At 44.2% G+C, this 17,307-nt stretch overlaps 1 protein-coding gene across 1 annotated transcript in view; it reads right to left on the bottom strand.

The window, feature by feature from the left end:
• The window catches only part of Lrrk (Leucine-rich repeat kinase), a 62,103-nt gene that overhangs the window by 22,888 nt on the left and 21,908 nt on the right, over positions 1-17,307 (bottom strand). Inside the window, exons 13-21 of the mRNA XM_055066093.2 lie at positions 15,343-15,620; positions 12,304-12,574; positions 11,531-11,653; positions 10,485-10,734; positions 8,119-8,248; positions 7,450-7,544; positions 6,109-6,231; positions 4,423-4,604; positions 1,315-1,527 (exon numbers count right to left, since the gene is read on the bottom strand). Of these exons, the coding sequence (XP_054922068.2) occupies positions 1,315-1,527; positions 4,423-4,604; positions 6,109-6,231; positions 7,450-7,544; positions 8,119-8,248; positions 10,485-10,734; positions 11,531-11,653; positions 12,304-12,574; positions 15,343-15,620 (1,665 nt within the window). The remainder of the gene's footprint in view (positions 1-1,314; positions 1,528-4,422; positions 4,605-6,108; positions 6,232-7,449; positions 7,545-8,118; positions 8,249-10,484; positions 10,735-11,530; positions 11,654-12,303; positions 12,575-15,342; positions 15,621-17,307) is intronic.

Genomic DNA, 17,307 nt, shown 5'->3' with positions numbered 1-17,307 from the left:
AATCACACAATTTCAATACAGCGAAATTTCACTGTCGCCATGAAGGAATATCGAGACATTAAATGGAACAGACACAGATGGTAAAACAGTTGAATTACAAATGGCTGCTTGTGAATGCACCTCTCCAATCATACACCGGGCAACAAAGAGCAACTGTTGAAGCGGAGCAGTGCCATGTTCCATATAATGTCCAAGTGTGCTAAGATCCTATTGTGCCCAGCAGACTGTACTCTTTTCGTGCTAGTGCAAGCTTGCGAGGTTCAGCCAGGAAGGATGGTGGCTAGGTGAGTGCTGTCTTCCCGTGCGCACAAGAGGGAAGGAGGGAAGGGTGCAAGCTCGCAGTAACATGATCAAGTGTGCACGAGAATACGCCAGGGGGGAGGGGGTAAGTCAGGGGGAAGGTTGGCACGCATCTCCTTTTCGAGCGCGGCCCCTGGCTTTGCATGGCTGTCAGTGTGACACCCTGTTCTAGAAGTAATCTGTTGCCCGTGCAAAGAGTGGGACGTCGAGATGGCATGACATCATGCGTGCTATCTTCCTACGCATTTAGTACTGGAGGTTGCATAATCATGAGTTTCGGGGACACGCTGAAACGAGAAGACCTACCATTCACTCCTCACGGGATGCACTTTTCATTAATAGCATCATCCCACTTTGGGCAACACAATCGGCCGCAGGGGTGGAGTAGATGCAAAAGTGTGGCTGGCTTCGCTTTGTATCACCGACGTGAAGCTATTGTCGGCAAGGCATGAAACTGTTATGCATTTCGCTGCCAAATCTCAGATCCAACAATATACATTTTTTTTCTCATTGAAGTTTGCTCATTCTAATTGCTCGATAGTTAAGGAAGTTTTGCTGCGATTTCCTTGTAGGAAAAATCCACTGGCGACTGCACTTACTTGCATAAAAGGTAGAATTTCAATATAACAATATTTCCACATGATGAAGCAAATTACCACTTTTACCGACTTCATTATATAGAGGTTTAACTGCATTTTATTTTTTTGACAGGTCTATTTCTAGCACTGGCCCCATTTACACTAACTAAATTGATTAATTGTTACATCACACAGCAATACAGCCTTAGACAATATCATCTATGTTTTATTTTCCTGGCCTCGTAGCATTTTTCTGTCCATTTATGCTTGCTAATGCAGTAACAAAGGTCTGTACTGCCAGGACCGAACCACTGATTTTGCAGCCGTAAGGTGAGCACGAGCCTAACTGGGCCACGAGTGGTCCTTTGGGGCAGTAGGGATACAGAGAGCTACGAACACACACGCGCGCATGTGAAGTGCTGCGGCAGAGTGATACCTGGTCATCAGCCAGCAGGCGGGTGATAAGGCGTGCCCAGAAGCCACTGGGCAGGTATGACAGCAGCACGAGCCGCTGCACGGTGGGCTGTTCACGGCTCGCGGGCAGCACCCGCAGGGTGCATCCACCACTTCCTGGTGCCTGCCCAGCGCCGGCCGAGTTCCCTCGGCTCATTGCGGAGCGGAGGCCCCAGCCACGGGACCGCACGGGTACCTGCAACACGGCACACTGGTCTGCAGTCAACTGGTCCTTCCTTGCCAGCAATACAGCATGAGTGCTACCGAAAGAAAGAGCATGGTGCTAGGTGCTAATCTGGTGCACCCACCATAAACATAATGCACAAATGCCTAAGACACTTACAAGGACCAGAATGAAATGAGGATATTTCACTAATGTATAAAAAGTGTAATACAGTAGAACCTCATTAATTTGAGCTCCATGGGGACCGGTAAATTATTTCAATAAAATATAGTTCAAGCTACAGAGAACCCCTTTAAATATAGTGTCCAATAAATTGCACAGCACAGCATGCAAAACCAAAACCGTCATTAGACTTATATTGAAACAGTCTTATCCTCCATCAGCGGCCTACCGCACATGTTGTAAAAAGCGTAGGTTATGTATAAAGTCAAAGTGCGATAAGATCGCACCTCGAGCAGCGCTGTTTACTGTGGGTGCAAGAGAAAATGTGCGAGAATGGGCCGAGAAGGCTGGTGGCTCGATGAGGAGTTCGAACTCTCTTAATTCAAATGGACAGATAATTTGAACTGCTCTGTATGTCCTGGCAAAGTTCTATGCAATTGAATAGAGAAAAAGTCTCGCAAATTCGAACTCCGAGAAAGGTGCAACAGTCATGCTGAACAAAATTTTTCACTCCCATTAATGGCTTTTCTAACAAACCTAAGCCAAAGGTGCGTGGGGGAGTCGAGACTTCACAGGAGCAAGCAGAGTGGCACGCATCCTCTTTTCTTATTCAGCTTCTTATATATATATATATATATACATATATATATATATTTAAAAGGAACAGGAAAGAGCCCCCTAGGGTGGGCTTGATCAGATTACTGAGAACTCACCTACGACCACCCCCTACAGTGCATGCTCGATCATGTCATCTCCAACACAGGGCATGCAGAAGGATGGTGTGCAACCAAGCCACTATCCTTCTCATCTCACAATCGCATGCTATCCTTCACACAAATAGCAAACGGTGCTCGAGGAGCAATTCTATTGCACTTGGACATTATATTAGGGGTGTGCGAATACCGAATAATAGGTTTTGAATTGAATATCAAATCAAATCAAGAAAAAAAAAAAGCCGAATATCAAATTGAATATCAGAAAATTTACCATAAACTTTGATGCTTCCAAATTTTGTGCAAGAAACACAGTGCTGCACATTCTCTGGAGGCTAATCACATTAACAAGAATCTTGTTAGCTATCAGTAACCTATGACTCTAGATGCGTATTATGCTCTGCTCTTATTAAAGGGAGCGCCAAATTAGTATGCCAGCACTAATAACAACTCAGTTCATATACAAAGGTCGGGAAAATGTTTTTTATTAATGGAATGTCTGTCAAGTAGAATAAAGTGCTTTTTCCCTTTGAAGCTGAAGAAATAGCAAAGTTGTCTTAAATACCAATGGGGCTTTTAGATTTAATAGTGGGCCATGCTGTGCTTAACGCCAATCTTATATTGCTTAGGAGGTATTGCTTTTCAGTTTTCTTCCAGAAGACAGGAGGGTCCTTCCGTCTTTATGCAGGTGGTTTCATCCAATCTGCACAATAGACAAGAGTGGGGAATGCACATCATGCAGCCGTGGGTCAGCGTGCTGTCGCATATTTTTGAGCCTGCCATGTAAATCCAAAGTTAGTCTTGTCATGGATCTCTCAAAGCTACAAAAGGAGACCTTTGTTCGCCTACGAATGCTGTTTGGAACAAGAAGCCATCACACGGTATTTTGCAAAAATGGCGGGCGCAAATATGCAACAATCATCCCATGCATTCACTTTAGTTGGCGAGTCAGTTTGGCAGCTTTAAGAGGGTCGTGCGACCACTATGAATATGTCTGCATTGATTAGGTAATCATAACTTTAGTCGCCGACACTTGACGATGAATCTCCGATTGGGCCTCACGGGCTAGACAGTGTAGCCTTGATGAAAATTCACTGCCGGCCGACGGGATAATGAGCCGCAAAGCGCTGCGCAGAGCTTGTCGCTGATGTTGGTACAGGTGGTTCATTAATGATCGATCCTAAAATCACGCATACAGGTTAGACTGATGGCCGCTGCAGCAGCATTCGGGTCTGCAGTCAACCAGCCAGCAACCACCGTGAGCATGTGTGCCAAGTTTGTCTATGTGCTTCACATGTGGGTAGAGCTCCAAACTGCACGAACTGCACGCATGAACTCTGAACACGCATTCAATGCAATCAGCGTGCCTGCCGGTGGCTAATCAGACCAATCTTCACACACGCTCTCATGCTTTCTATGCACGCTGCTGTGGTAGTTCTCTCTGTCCGCATCACATTAATTGTTTCGATCGGTATTGTTGACCTGGATGAACCATGTACCACTAGAGATCACGCGCTGTGGGAACTCTGCACATGTAAAGGCACTGACCATGGCTGGGTCATTCACTGAAGGTACCGATATTCTAGAAATCGAATATTAGATATTCGATTTGGGAATCGAATTATTCGAACATTCTCTATTCAATTCGAAATTGAATATTCGAGTATTCGCACATCCCTACTTTTTATATCGAACCTAGGCTTCTCCGGCACATGTAGTCACACGCTGATGGAGGAGAGACAAGACTTTTAGATGTGAGCCCAGTGACAGTTTTGGTTTTGTATGCTGTACCGTATAATTGATTGGGTGCTATATTTAAAGGTGCTCTCATTAGTTCGAACTCTGTTTTATTCTAATAAATTTCCAGCCCCCTTGGAGTTCTTGGGGTTCAAATTAACAAGTTTCTACTATACTACTGCTGCTATTGCTTTGTGGAAGGCTTATCAACCTACTACAGGTAATGGGGTTAGGAAATCAGGAGATGTCGACAGAGCGAGGCATAACCCTGACAAGACACTGAAGCACAACTTACCCGGACATCGGCTCCTGGCAGGCCACAGCGAAGCAGTTCCTCTGAAGGCAACAGGGACGGAATGAGCAGGCTACGCCCGTCCCAAGTCAACGCCACCTCAAACTTGTTCAGCAAGCTCAGCAAGTAGCTCCGTGTTTCGGCACTTCGAAACAGGTGCTGCAAGTCCTCCAAACGCATGATGCCTGCAAAAGTAGCCACCTTTATAAACAGCACTTCTCAAAGAGATGAAGCCTTGCTTATTACAACAGTTGTGCAATGTACACTTTTTCTCCGTGTTACCTCTGTTGTAATGACACTGTACGAATGAATTGTGGAATATGTTAACAGGCACAGGAACAACACTTTTTATTTTATCTTTCATAACTGTTAGCTCCCTGCTCTTTAGATGGTAGGTTCATGCACCTGAAACTATTAAGAACATCGTTGTTTCATAGGTCAACATGAAGCATGCATAACAAAAGCCTTGCTTGATGTTATAGTTGCATGATGCATTCTGCACATGCCTTGAGAGCCCCGTTTTTGTTGTTCATTTCCCTTAGTGATGACTCTTGGAAAACAGATTTAAAAATATGTCAACAGGCCCAAATAGAACACTTTCTTGTGCATCTATTATAACTGTCACCTCCCAACTCCGAAGGAAGTTGTTATATCAACAATGCCGTTAAAAGATATACTACACTATATTTTAATATATAGATGCAAACATTTGTGGCAACAAATCATGCAAGAAATAAAGTTCTGCAAGCTTGCAGTTTGACTTTTTATTTATTGACGCTTGGGGTTTAATGTCCAAAAACAACCCTGGGGTCCCAAGAGATGCCTAATCAAGAGATCTGGATTAATTTTGACCATTTCTTTCATGTGCACCTAAGTCTATAAGCACACACACAAGTAATGTTGGATTCCACCCCCCATTAGAATGCAGCCACTACGGAAAAGAATTGAACCAGAGAATTGAATACCATAGCTACTGAGCAGCAGTGGGGGTTAATTTCTGCACATTTAATCACTACAATACCAAATTATTCAGTGAAGACAGCCTTTGTAAAATACATGTCCACACATCTTTGCTTAGCCAACTAACAGGAAAGAATTTTTACAGGCACATCTCTCGTGATTGCGAGACGGGAAAATGTTTAAAGATGTACCACGGTCTCCTGGAACATGCGGTGGGGGCCTTACAGAGTGCTTGTTTGAGCTGTTGCTGACAACGATTTAAGTATACTGCCACATGTCTCAAATAATGATGATTGTGTCAATTCTCATTACATGTACAACTAGCACATGGCAATAAAACACCGCAGAAGTTCTGAAAACAAACACATCCAAGAAGTCCCCAAGGCGAGGTTGGCCATGACGAAATGGTTGTTCATGACCAGCAAAGTTTACTGTAATCGTGATCACGACCAATCTACAGCAAGCTCGGTGTTTGCATAGTCACTTATTATTTTTGGCCCCTATCAATTTGTCACAGAATTCCACATTTTTCTTGACAGAAGCTCTACAGCTGGCAGCAATCAGAGGACAGACCAGCTGCTGGCGCAGCATTATTCCAAGTTGGTCGATAATCAACTATATTGCCATGTTGATGGCAACCAGCAACTCTATTACCACGTTTGTGGTGACTGCACAGCATTCATAACACATCAGACATCTCCGTAACCCTGAATACACTGCTTTACTCACCATTGCGTGCAAAAGGGTTGATCTCACGCACAGTGACTACATGGGCCAGCACGTCGCAAAGCCACTGTGGATCCAAGAAATATAGGTCCTTAAGTGTGGCATCTTCATAATGCAGAAGCACACCTGCAAGAGTCAATGCAGCTTATGAGATGCTCACTTGTGGTGCACTCAGTAAGACGTACACAACTTAGTACACACAGTGCACACATTACGCACAGTACAAATAAGATGTAAGGTGTACACAGATGTAAAACACATGCAATTTTTAAGATTATCACTAGACGTGATAAGAGTGATTGTGGTTTAGTAACATGTAGGCCACGAATGTTTGTTCTGGACTACGAGAGACCCTCACCAAAATTTGGATGCCAAAGCAATTATACAGCCTGCAAATAAGCAGCCCTGCTAGTATAACAGATAAAATGTGTGCAATCCACGAAGCACTCTTCTAAAGTCCACCTTGAGAAGAATGAGGCAGAAAGAAATGTTTATGTCCTAACATAATGCACTACAAGCACTGATTTTGCACCGTCTGTTCATATGGTGTGGCCAAGACGTGACACGATTTGCCTTTTCCAATTAGGCTGAAAAGCTACTTGACATTGACTTTAATGCATATCGTACAGGTTTAAGAGCGTCTTTGATCTTTCAAGTAGTGGAACCACACATCAACTAAGCTTCCCTTCTGCTACCAGCATTGCCATTTGTTGGGCATGTTGGTAAACTGACTTGGAAAGCATATTTAAACGCCAGCGAACAAGGACAGAAGCGCATTGTGGTGTCATCTCCCTTCTGTCCTTGTTTGCTGGTGCTAAATATGCTTTTCAACTTCTAATACCCTTTCACATATGCAGTTTTGGTCACACATCATCATGCATCACGGTCGCGCACGCTCGAAAACGATACTTTGCAGTGTTCAATCTGCACTGAATTTGACATGAAAGGGAAAAGTGTCATCCACTCGAGCATACGACAAAGCTACAAAGGAAACCCAGGCAGGTTTCTCAGAATTAAAGCTTCACTGCAGGTACTTGGTTCGATCCTTGGAAGAGGACAAATTTTTATTTAACTTCCATTGTAGGTTTATGCTAAGTCTCGGATGGATGACAATTTCCCCCTTTGTCAAACTTCCTCCATGCTGTGGTTTTCTACAGAACCAATTTGCCGTATCAAGTTTGACATGACGTGACTCAAGCTTGCTTGATGTGTCTTATATGAACAGGATATAACAGTGCATGAGTGAAAACATTAAGTGATTTGACAAGTATATATTTCATGTCAGAGTCTACTCAATGCCTGCATCCTGGCAGCTATCACCGCTATGGTGCACGCCAAACCAACCATTGTCATGCAGGAACGAGGTGGCCTGGTTAAGCTCCGCCATGTCCCGAAAGCAGCAGTCAAACTTCTGCTGCAGTTCGTGCATAACCAGCATCCTGCATGAACAAAAAGATTTCTCACCTTTTCAAAGAAACTGAATGATGAAGGTCTTTAAAGAGTGCACCAGTATAGAGTGGGGGTTCTATATATCTTTTGGCATGCAGGGACCTCTCCAACTTTTGTAAAAGAACACAAAAGCCTCACATTCTTTTTCCTTCCTTCAGAAATTCACACAGTTGGCAGAGGTAAAAACTATAGCTAGATGCATGACCTTTTATTAAATTGAGAGGGAGGGAGAGAAAAAGCATGCAAACAATTTATCAAAGGTTTACACAAGCTTTATAACGGAAAAGTTAAATAAAACTAAAAACATTGTGAAACAGTGCCTCTTTGTACCAATGATTTGTGATGGGTTATTTTCCCTTATTTTTTTTTTATTTTTTTAAAAGGAGCAATGGGATGAAAAACTATATCATAGGGTGGCTTCGAAATACTTAGAAAAGCTTATCAAATGGTTACCTCGTGAATTAATGGGAAGGAGCTGAAAAAAGAAACATCTTGACCAAACTGCACTGGTTAAAACATGCAAATGAATGTGCTCGCAGTGATGCACCAGAACCAGAAACGCACCGGTACTGCTCAGCGTGCAGAACGGGTTCCTTTCCCTGAAGCCGCCGCTCAAGAGCCAGGCTGCCCACTACGTCTTCCAGGGCTAAGTAGGTGGCTGGGATGCGCTGTTCCAAAAGGCGCTCTTTGCTGCCTGCATTGAAGAAGAGCAAATGCCAAATGCAGCTGTCTATAAAGGCACAACAAGTGATAAAAGTTGGACAGAATTTTCTACTACGACAACATATAGGCAGATCCACTGACGCTAGACCCTCTCTAAAACTGGGGCCACTTGCTCGAAGGATTCCACCTGTGGATATATGTACTCATGGGTAATAAATCTTGTGCATAAGACAATAAGTTGCCGAGAAGGAAAGGTAATAAAATAAAAGGCGACTCAGATAATGAACCATTTGACAAGTAACGCAGACATATACGAAAATACAAGAGACATATATGCAAGCTGCAATTCTAGTAGCTCTACCTCTCCAAGCATTAAAAAATTATTAAATTCTGGGGTGTCAGGAGCCAAAACCACAATTTAGCTATGAGGCCTGCCATAGTAGGAGACTTCGGAATAATTTTGACCACTTGGGGTTTCTTAATGCAAACCCAATGAGCGGTACACGAGTGTTCTTGCATTCCCCCCTAATCAGAACACAGCCACTGTCGCCAGGATCGAACCTGCAACCACGAGCATGTTCCTTTAATGTACCTATCTGATGTACCATTAGCCCCTGCAACAGCATGTTCCTCGAGAATGAATGAGTGAATGATTCAATCAATCTTTATTGCTCCGCATGAGTGAGAAGCCATGAAGTTTTCAATTACAGGCTACCAGTTCCGGAACGTCCCAAACAAGCAAGGAAGTAACACACGAAGCCTTACTTATTTATTTGGTTTGCACACATAAAATCAGCCACAGAGAAGAAGTGAGCTAGCTGGTAACTACCACCAGGAGGGGCACAACTCCTGCCGGCTCTAGAATCCTTCCTCACAGTAACATTTCAGTACACATGTGCACAGTTGCCAAAAAGATTGGCTGCGTCTTCATGTGTCCATAATAACAACACCTTTCTGATAAGCAGGCAATTTGCTTCTTCATTTGACAGTACTGGTTGATGTAATGATGCAATGCTTAAATGAAGATTTTTTTTCCCACTTGCTTAAAGAAATACGCTGCATTGCAGCACTTCATTCATATAAACTGAAGACTAAAGCAGTCAGTTTCGTGAAGTCAGCAACTGCACATACTGAACTGACGAAAGTGGTACCGTGTACAGTATGATCACCTTTCAAAGAGAGAGCTTAACTGCTAACAAAGACAATCTTCAGCTTTAGTGAGGGAAAATAATAGCTGACAGGATGCATGAGGCAGACATCTACAGATTAAAGGAAGTCTGCATGGCTTCATGCAATAATTCAGCCATGTTTAGAAGCCAAATAGCGGACTGTACCATAATACATAGGCCCTCAGGTACTCTTCTTTTTTTTTAATCTGAAGGCTGCAACATCTGTGGGAAGTAATAAATTGAACTACAGTTGACTCTCATTACAATTGACCCTGATAATCCGACAAAAAGCGTCCATTTTATCTAAAGTCCATAATATCCGAGACTCCTCACTTCTGAAACTTTTGTCGCGATGTCTAACAACTTTATTGCAGAGTGAGTGATGACCGTCCAAAGTAAAAAACAAACAAGAAAGTCGCAGTTTTGTCTGAAAGGCAACGCATTGATTGCGGTAGCAAATTAAGCAGGATAAGTGCGGCAGCAGCAGCGAGCGAATTGACCTTCGTGCTGTCTCTCGCTTCAACCCAAACTAAACGTCGAAAGCCCAGCACATACGAAGCTACCGACACTGGCGCATTTTGTCCGCATCGCAGATTGCTTTCAAGATACGGCACCAGCGCAGGCGTGCCCTTTGTCCTCATTGCAGATTGCTTTTAAGATATGGTGCCCGCGTGGCCGCGCCGTTAACAGCAGCCACCGGAGTACAACCCCCCTCTTTCCCTGCATCCCCCCTCCCCCCACACGGGCCTCGCGTGCAAAAGATGGCGTGTTTCCGCCCGCTTTCCTTCCTCCCTCTCTCGAGCGCAAGATATTGAGCCGCAATCGTCAGCTGACCCTCGCAAGTCGGTCGTCAGCCCATGTCGACACGGCAAAAGTCCATTTTATACGGCCAATTTTGAGAAAAATTGCCGCTAACTTTGTCCGCTGTAGCTGATAGTCCGTTGTAGCGCGGTCTGTTAAAAACGAACTTCGTTGCATTAATAAAATAGGCAGACCAAACTAAGGTAGAAATGTGGTCTGTTGTATCCGAAAGCCTGTTGTATGCAGGTCTCTTGCAACGAGCATAGACTGTATACCGAGGGAAGGACATGGGGTTACCCGGGCAGCGCATGTCGAAGGCCACATCATAGATGAGCTGGCAGAGGTGCCGGATGTTGTGCCGTGTGCGGCAGCTCACTTCCAGAGAGTCGAGCACGCGCGGGAGGCCACACTTGTCCGCATCCACCACGCCCAGGAAGCGGCTGCGGATCAGTGCCTGCAGCTCCTCCGCGTAGCCATCTGGCAGGCACTCCTTCACAAGGTCCTGGTGTGTGCCCACCACCAACACAGGGGCATTGGGAGCACGGGCCTGCAAGTTGAATCTCATTAAATTGCTTATTAGGAGCGCCTAAAAATAAAACGCCATTTGAACATTGTAAGTAGATCTGTCCAGACATTAGGCAATGATCTCATGAACACCTGAGCCAAATATTACTCCTGTACATGCAGCACAACTTTTTTTCGTGGAAGCCATATTTTTGTTCCAGGCCATAACTAAATTATGATTATGTGGAATAATTACAGTGAAGCTAGTAGGGCAAGTTCCACAGAGGTTTTAGTAGAGTGGTAAGGTGTGCTGGCATGGTTGGTATCAAACGTCAGTCGGAGAACAACTAGCCACGCAGCCAGCAATTTGACCCTACCAGGCTAGACACCGGTGTCAGTAGAACCAGTGCAACATATAGAAACATGTGCCAGATATAGCGGAGAGTATGCAGTAGTAAGCTCAGATATAGTGAAGCTTTTTCAAAGTCTTGGGTAGATTATGGACAGTGGTAAACCAGGTCCCTAGAACTCCCGAAGGGTGTGAGAAATTGCTTACGCAACTTCGCTGTCTTTGATGTATCAGTTGCTCAGATTTGCATACATCTGCGATGGTTTTTCTTTTTAGTAGTGCGTTGCTCAGGGAAGCAGGAACTTTAAACTGCATAAAAGCCCTAAAGCCCTATGTGAACACAGTAGTTCAAAAATGCAATAAAACATGACAAGCTGACCAAAAATCTGAGATTTGCTGGAATTAACAAGAATTTAAAACTATATGAGCTCAAATTACCATAAATTTAGTGTATTTCATCACAGGGCAATGTAACCAAGAATGCACTCACCTGAATGTTGATAAGCCACTGGTGGATTCCTTGGACACCTCGCTCGCCATCTGTTATCCGCCACACTACCAAGTACAGGGAGCGTTTGGACAAGAAGTACTGGTGGGTGGCATAGTACTCTTTCTGCAACAGCAATGATGTTACTGGTTCAGTGCTTTATTTGCAAACAGGCGATCCATAATGTTCCACACTTGATGGTGTTACGAGTTTACTTGTTTAAAGCACTTACAAATAAAGAAAAAAGAAATAGGAAGATATATATATATTATAGCACAAAATAAAGACAAAAATGGGCAACAAACAATCACAGCATCGCCCTTTGTTAAGTTGCACTCAAGCTCACAAGAAGGCTAGTATGGTAATGCAATGAATGAATACAATATAATACAATATGTCTGCATAACTGACAAAGCAAAATAAACACGTCAGTTGCCAACTTCTGGTTTTTTGTACCGTAGTTTACGCACGTTATAATCTGTGATCAACCATCTCAATTTGTGCTTGCTACGGTAGGGTTACGTGTGCTCAAAAACTGTTTCATATACATGAAATTTTGACCATTCATTGATTTGACTGCACATATTTTTAAAAGCAACACACTCTATGAGACAACTCAGAATATACCAGAAATCTACAGCCTATATGTGGTAATGTGTTTTAGAACATCTTCTTAGCATGAACAGCTATACACAGGCATTAACAGTGATCCAAATTTTTCACTTATGTAGTACTCCCTGCAAGTGCTATACGCCAGTCACAGTGCACTGCCTCACCTGGCCACCAAAATCCCATGTGCGGAACGTAACAGGACCGTGTCGTCCCTTCAGTGTCCAGTCACCCAGGTCCACACCGACAGTGGACAGCATCACTCCCCTGGGTGTCTTCAGTCCAAGGCCGCGGTGGCCTACCCGCTTACCCCAGTGTTCGGGAGGCCGCTTCCGATATGAGCCTGTGCCTTCCTGTCGCAACTGCTCCAGCAGGGATGTCTTTCCGATGCCTTGCACGCCCACTATCATTAACTTCATCCTGGCATACGGTCGAGCACTGCACGTTAAGGGAAAAAGGTAGTTGTCACCCACCTTTTACCATTGCAGGGGGCCTACATTCACGGTCTCACAGAAAAAAAAAAAAAAGGAAGGCAATTCAGTGCTAGTGTATGATTAAACTGCACGAGAAGACACAGAATGACACTAACAGTCTCGCTGCGCAAGGCTGTTAGTGCGGCTGAGCGCCATGCGCAACCTGCGCACCTCACTTTAGAGGTAATTTCCCGCATGTGCAAAGAGTGGGAGAGCTGAGATGGCGTGGCATCGTGTGCTGTCTTCCCAAGCATCAAGTCCTGGAAGTTGCGCAACATCAATTTTCGGAGACGTGCTGAAGCAAGATGCAGACAAAGCATTCCCTCCCTATCACCGGTGCTTCACATGATAGCGTTGCCTAATTATGGGCGAAACTATCAGCCGCAGGGGTGGAGAGAATGTGAAAGCGTGGCTGGCTTTGCATCCTACCGCCGATAATTATTAAGGTATTGTAAACATAGCATGAAACCACATCTTTTGTCGCCGACTCTCTAAATCAACAAACGGGTTTTTATTTACTCAAATTTGCTATTTACAATTTTCCGATAATTCGGAAAAAATTTGCGGCCCCTTCAGTGTAAACAAAAGACTGCTGATGACTGTACTCATTATGCATAAAAATATTGAATTTCAATATAATAAAATTTTGATATAACGAATCGAATTGCCGATTTTACCGACTTCGTTATACAGTTAAACCTCAATATAACGAACTAGGCAAAATCTCCAATTTGCTTCGTTATACCGAAATTTCGTTGTATTGAAATTCGATCTTTTATGCAAATAAGTAGTCGTCGATCGGTTTTTCTTACATGGAAAGGGGACGCATAATTTTCAGAATTATCGGGCAATCGAAAAAAGCAAATTTGAATGACAAAGCAATTTATTTTGATTAATTTGAGAGTTGGCGATGAATGACACGGTTTCATGCCACGCTGACAATATCTTCACATAGGCCGTACGAATTAAGCGAAGCCAGCCACACATTCGCATGCACTTCTCCTCCGTGGCTGATAGCATAGCTCGCACTGGGATGACGCTATAATGAAAAGTGCCAGCAGCGGGTAGCGAATGCTTCGTCTGCCTCTCGCTGCAGCTGTTCACCGAAACTCGAGATTACGCAACCTTCAATACTAAACGTGCAGGAAGACAGCTTGTATGATGCCACGCCGTCTCGGCATGCCCACTCCTTGCACACGCCACAGATCCACAGATTACCCCTAAAGCAGGGTGCGCGGCTGTATATGCGCTCAGCCAGGCTTATAGCCATGCACCGCCACGGCGGAGAAACGCGCCAACTTACTACCACACTGTGGGCTTGCTCCCCTCACGCGGGGAGGCGGCATACGTGTGCAAAGCCACCATCCTTCTTTCTCACCCTCGCACAATTTCACTTGCACTAAAAGCACAAAGTGAGTGGGGTGCAATAGGATCTTATCGCACTTGGTCTTTATACGGAACCTGATGCGGCTCACTGTGGCGTCGAAATGCCCCATCGAAATGCGACTGCCCCAGTTGCGATCAAATCCGTGACCTAGAGCAATGCCATAGCCGCAAAGCTACTGCGGCGGGCACAGAAGTGTTAATTTGATGTGTGATTGCTTCCGCTGTGTTGCCTAGACTCTGCAGTGCGCTTTAATTAATGCAGCTCTGCTTCTGCACACCCTGCGTAAGTTGTCCACTAGACATATTTGCATGGTTTTATTTTTCACAAATAGCAGAAATACATCATGCCAAACCTTGAACTTAAGTTTCCCCAATGTTTCCTTGCCTTCTCATGTCACATTTTCCCTCTCCCCCCCACCGCACTGGTATTTGTATGGTAACTGCGAGCGAAGAGTGGCAAGGCTGTTATTCACTCATTTCACGACTGCATCGATTCTACCCATTCTCTGCCTCCTCTTCCCCTCCTCTCTTTCATTCTATCTAGTTTTCCTCTGGACTTGCACGTTGGTAGAAAGGTAAGCGCTTTCGGGGAGGTCACGGATAATTACAGCTATCAAGAGGCTAATGTGGTGACGACCCGGGTGCTCCAGAGGGCATCGTGCACATACAATGCGGTGCGGTCAAAACGAGTTCCTCACGTCTATTTTCTTCTCTGCCAAGCTCCTTTCATGCATATACACGCTCTGAACCACCCCCTGATGCAGTGTGCCAGACTCCAGCAGCCACGGCAGAAGTGGGAAAGTGTATGTGTATTTAAATATAGATTTATTCTAACTCGTTTCTGTGTAATCTTCAACTACCAGATGTTTCATTAATTACTTTTAATATGCTGATTTGTATTTTCACACTGTTCTTACCTTCGTTGCTAATCGTATGTGCTATATTTTTATACATGTTATAACAGGAGGTCCCCCCGACAGTTTTTACTTTGGGACTTCCTTCTGTATTACGTTTCCTTTGAAACTGTAATAATGTCTAATAATAATGATTGATTGAAATTGATTGATTGACTGAAAAGGCAAAGAAAGCTTCACTTTAAAACGCAGTCACACTTGCAACACTGAATGCAGTGTGTACTGATTGATTGATTTGTGGGGCTTAACATTTCAAAGGGACACTTGGTCATCACCATAGTGAAGGACTTCAGATAAATTATGACCACCCGGGCTTCGTAACATGCACAAAATCTAGCACAGGAGCCTTTTTGCATTTCACCTCCATCAAATGCAGCTGATGCGGCTGGGAACCAAACCCGCAACCTCAGCAGCAGAAGTACTGTGCACTCACTCTTGGAGAATAGATTTGAGGTATCCGACGAGGTCAGTGGTGCGGTAGCGTGTCGAGCGCACCATGGACGCGAGCGGCTCGTGCAAGCTGCAGCCACGCAGGTTCAGGTTCCACAGCTTCGATAGAAGGCCGAGCTGTGGAGGCAGCTCGATGATGCCCGGATTCCCGCTCAAGTTCAACACCGAGAGGGAGCCAAGCTCAGCCAGTGTTGCTGGCACATCGCTCAGGAGGTTGTTGCTTACATCCAGCATGGACAGATTCGGGAAAAGTGGCACCTCCTGCACACCGCAATTGGAGAGGAAAAAAAAACTGTCAAACTCGAATGAAATCACATCATGGGGTTTAACATCAGAAAGCAACTCATGGGCTATTAGAGAAGTTGTAGTTGGAGGCTCTGGATTAATTTCAGGCATTTGGGGGGGGGGGGCAAATCAGTTCTGCTAAAGACCATAAGGAGTAGGAAGTGCGTTTCTGCAAAGCTGATCTGCCATATTCAGTGTCCTTATGCTTTGAGTTGTCACTCAATTTGGCCTGGCCCTGCAATATTCAAGCATGCTGGTTAGCTCAGATGGTAGAGCAACTGCACTGGAAATGCACCGGTCTTGGGTTCGGCCACCGAACCAGGATGCATTTTTCTTCAACTCCAATGCTTCTTTTCGGAGAAACCCATACGGGTTTCCTTCATGGCTTTATGCTACAGTCCAGATGGATGGCAATTTTGTCTTTTCACCTAGAATTCTGAGTAGTCAAGCATTTTTTTCATTCTGCCCCATTCAAATACGACCACCATGGCGGGGTGGCTGCTAAGCACGAGGTCACGGGATCGAATCCCAGCGATGGCGCCCGCATTTTGATGGGGGTGAAATGTGAAAACAGCCATGTACTTAGATTTGGGTGCACATTAAAGAGCCCCAGGTTGTCCAAATTTCCGGAGTCCCCCACTATGGCATGCCTCATAATCATAAAATGGTTTTGGCAAGTAAAATCCCATAATTTTTTTTTTTACCAAGGCGGGGTATCAAACCTGCAGCCTCATGTGGAGTGGCAGGAGACCACAGTGAGCCAGCACAATTAGAGAGGAAAAAAAATTGCCGCATATGCATAAATATAAGAAAATAACAAGGTTTACCATATCACATAATGTGGATGGCAACATAATGTTGTGCCAAATGATAAATAAATAAAGCGTGATGCAGCTAAAAGGAGACACCACGCAGGCACAGGACAAATGGAAGGCACAAATGAAGCACTTACCATCAACCAAAATTAATTGCATCCAAGGAAAATAAATAAAGGTGCCAAAAGGGAGAAACGAGGGAATGAGGTAATGAACAGATACAAAAGAAAATCTGAGGGCCAATAATATATGTGAAATGCCATTTCCAACATCAACTAAACTAGCAAGTGCATCTATGAGCATCCGAAGCAATACGCTAAATTATTGAAATGCTTCGTTGGCTAAAGTGTCCTGTGAATTAATGACTGTCTCAGGGAACATGCCTATTTATTCACACTTCGCCAGAGGCTTCCCTTTGTCTGGTCCTGGCACTGCGTCTCTATTTTGTTATAACACATACCAAACAGCCAATCTCTGCACTCTCTCAAAGCATGATAACTACAGAACTTCAGGCATACAGCTTCCTATCTGAGTTTTCCATATGGGCTTCTTGGAAGCTTCATGCTACTTTCAGTTGGATGCTAACTTTTCCCTGCACGTCACGTATCTTGCCACTCAAACTGCAGTTTTTCCATCGAGCCTGCAATAACACAGTAACATTAGAGTAAGTACAACAATTGTTACCCATAGTAAACAACGGGCTCAGGGAACGACAATAACGAGTACAGTTACTATTAAAATAACTATATCTAAGCTTCCCATAAGCTAAAGTCAATTGTGTTGCATTATAACATGAAATAAAGTGCACTATTTCCAGTTTAATTTAAATTTCCCATTGAACTTTGCGC

Source organism: Dermacentor andersoni, chromosome 6 (assembly GCF_023375885.2).
Source record: "Dermacentor andersoni chromosome 6, qqDerAnde1_hic_scaffold, whole genome shotgun sequence".
Taxonomy (NCBI): domain Eukaryota; kingdom Metazoa; phylum Arthropoda; class Arachnida; order Ixodida; family Ixodidae; genus Dermacentor; species Dermacentor andersoni.
The sequence above is the reverse complement of the archived record's forward strand: the minus strand, read 5'-3'. Positions and strand labels throughout refer to the sequence as shown.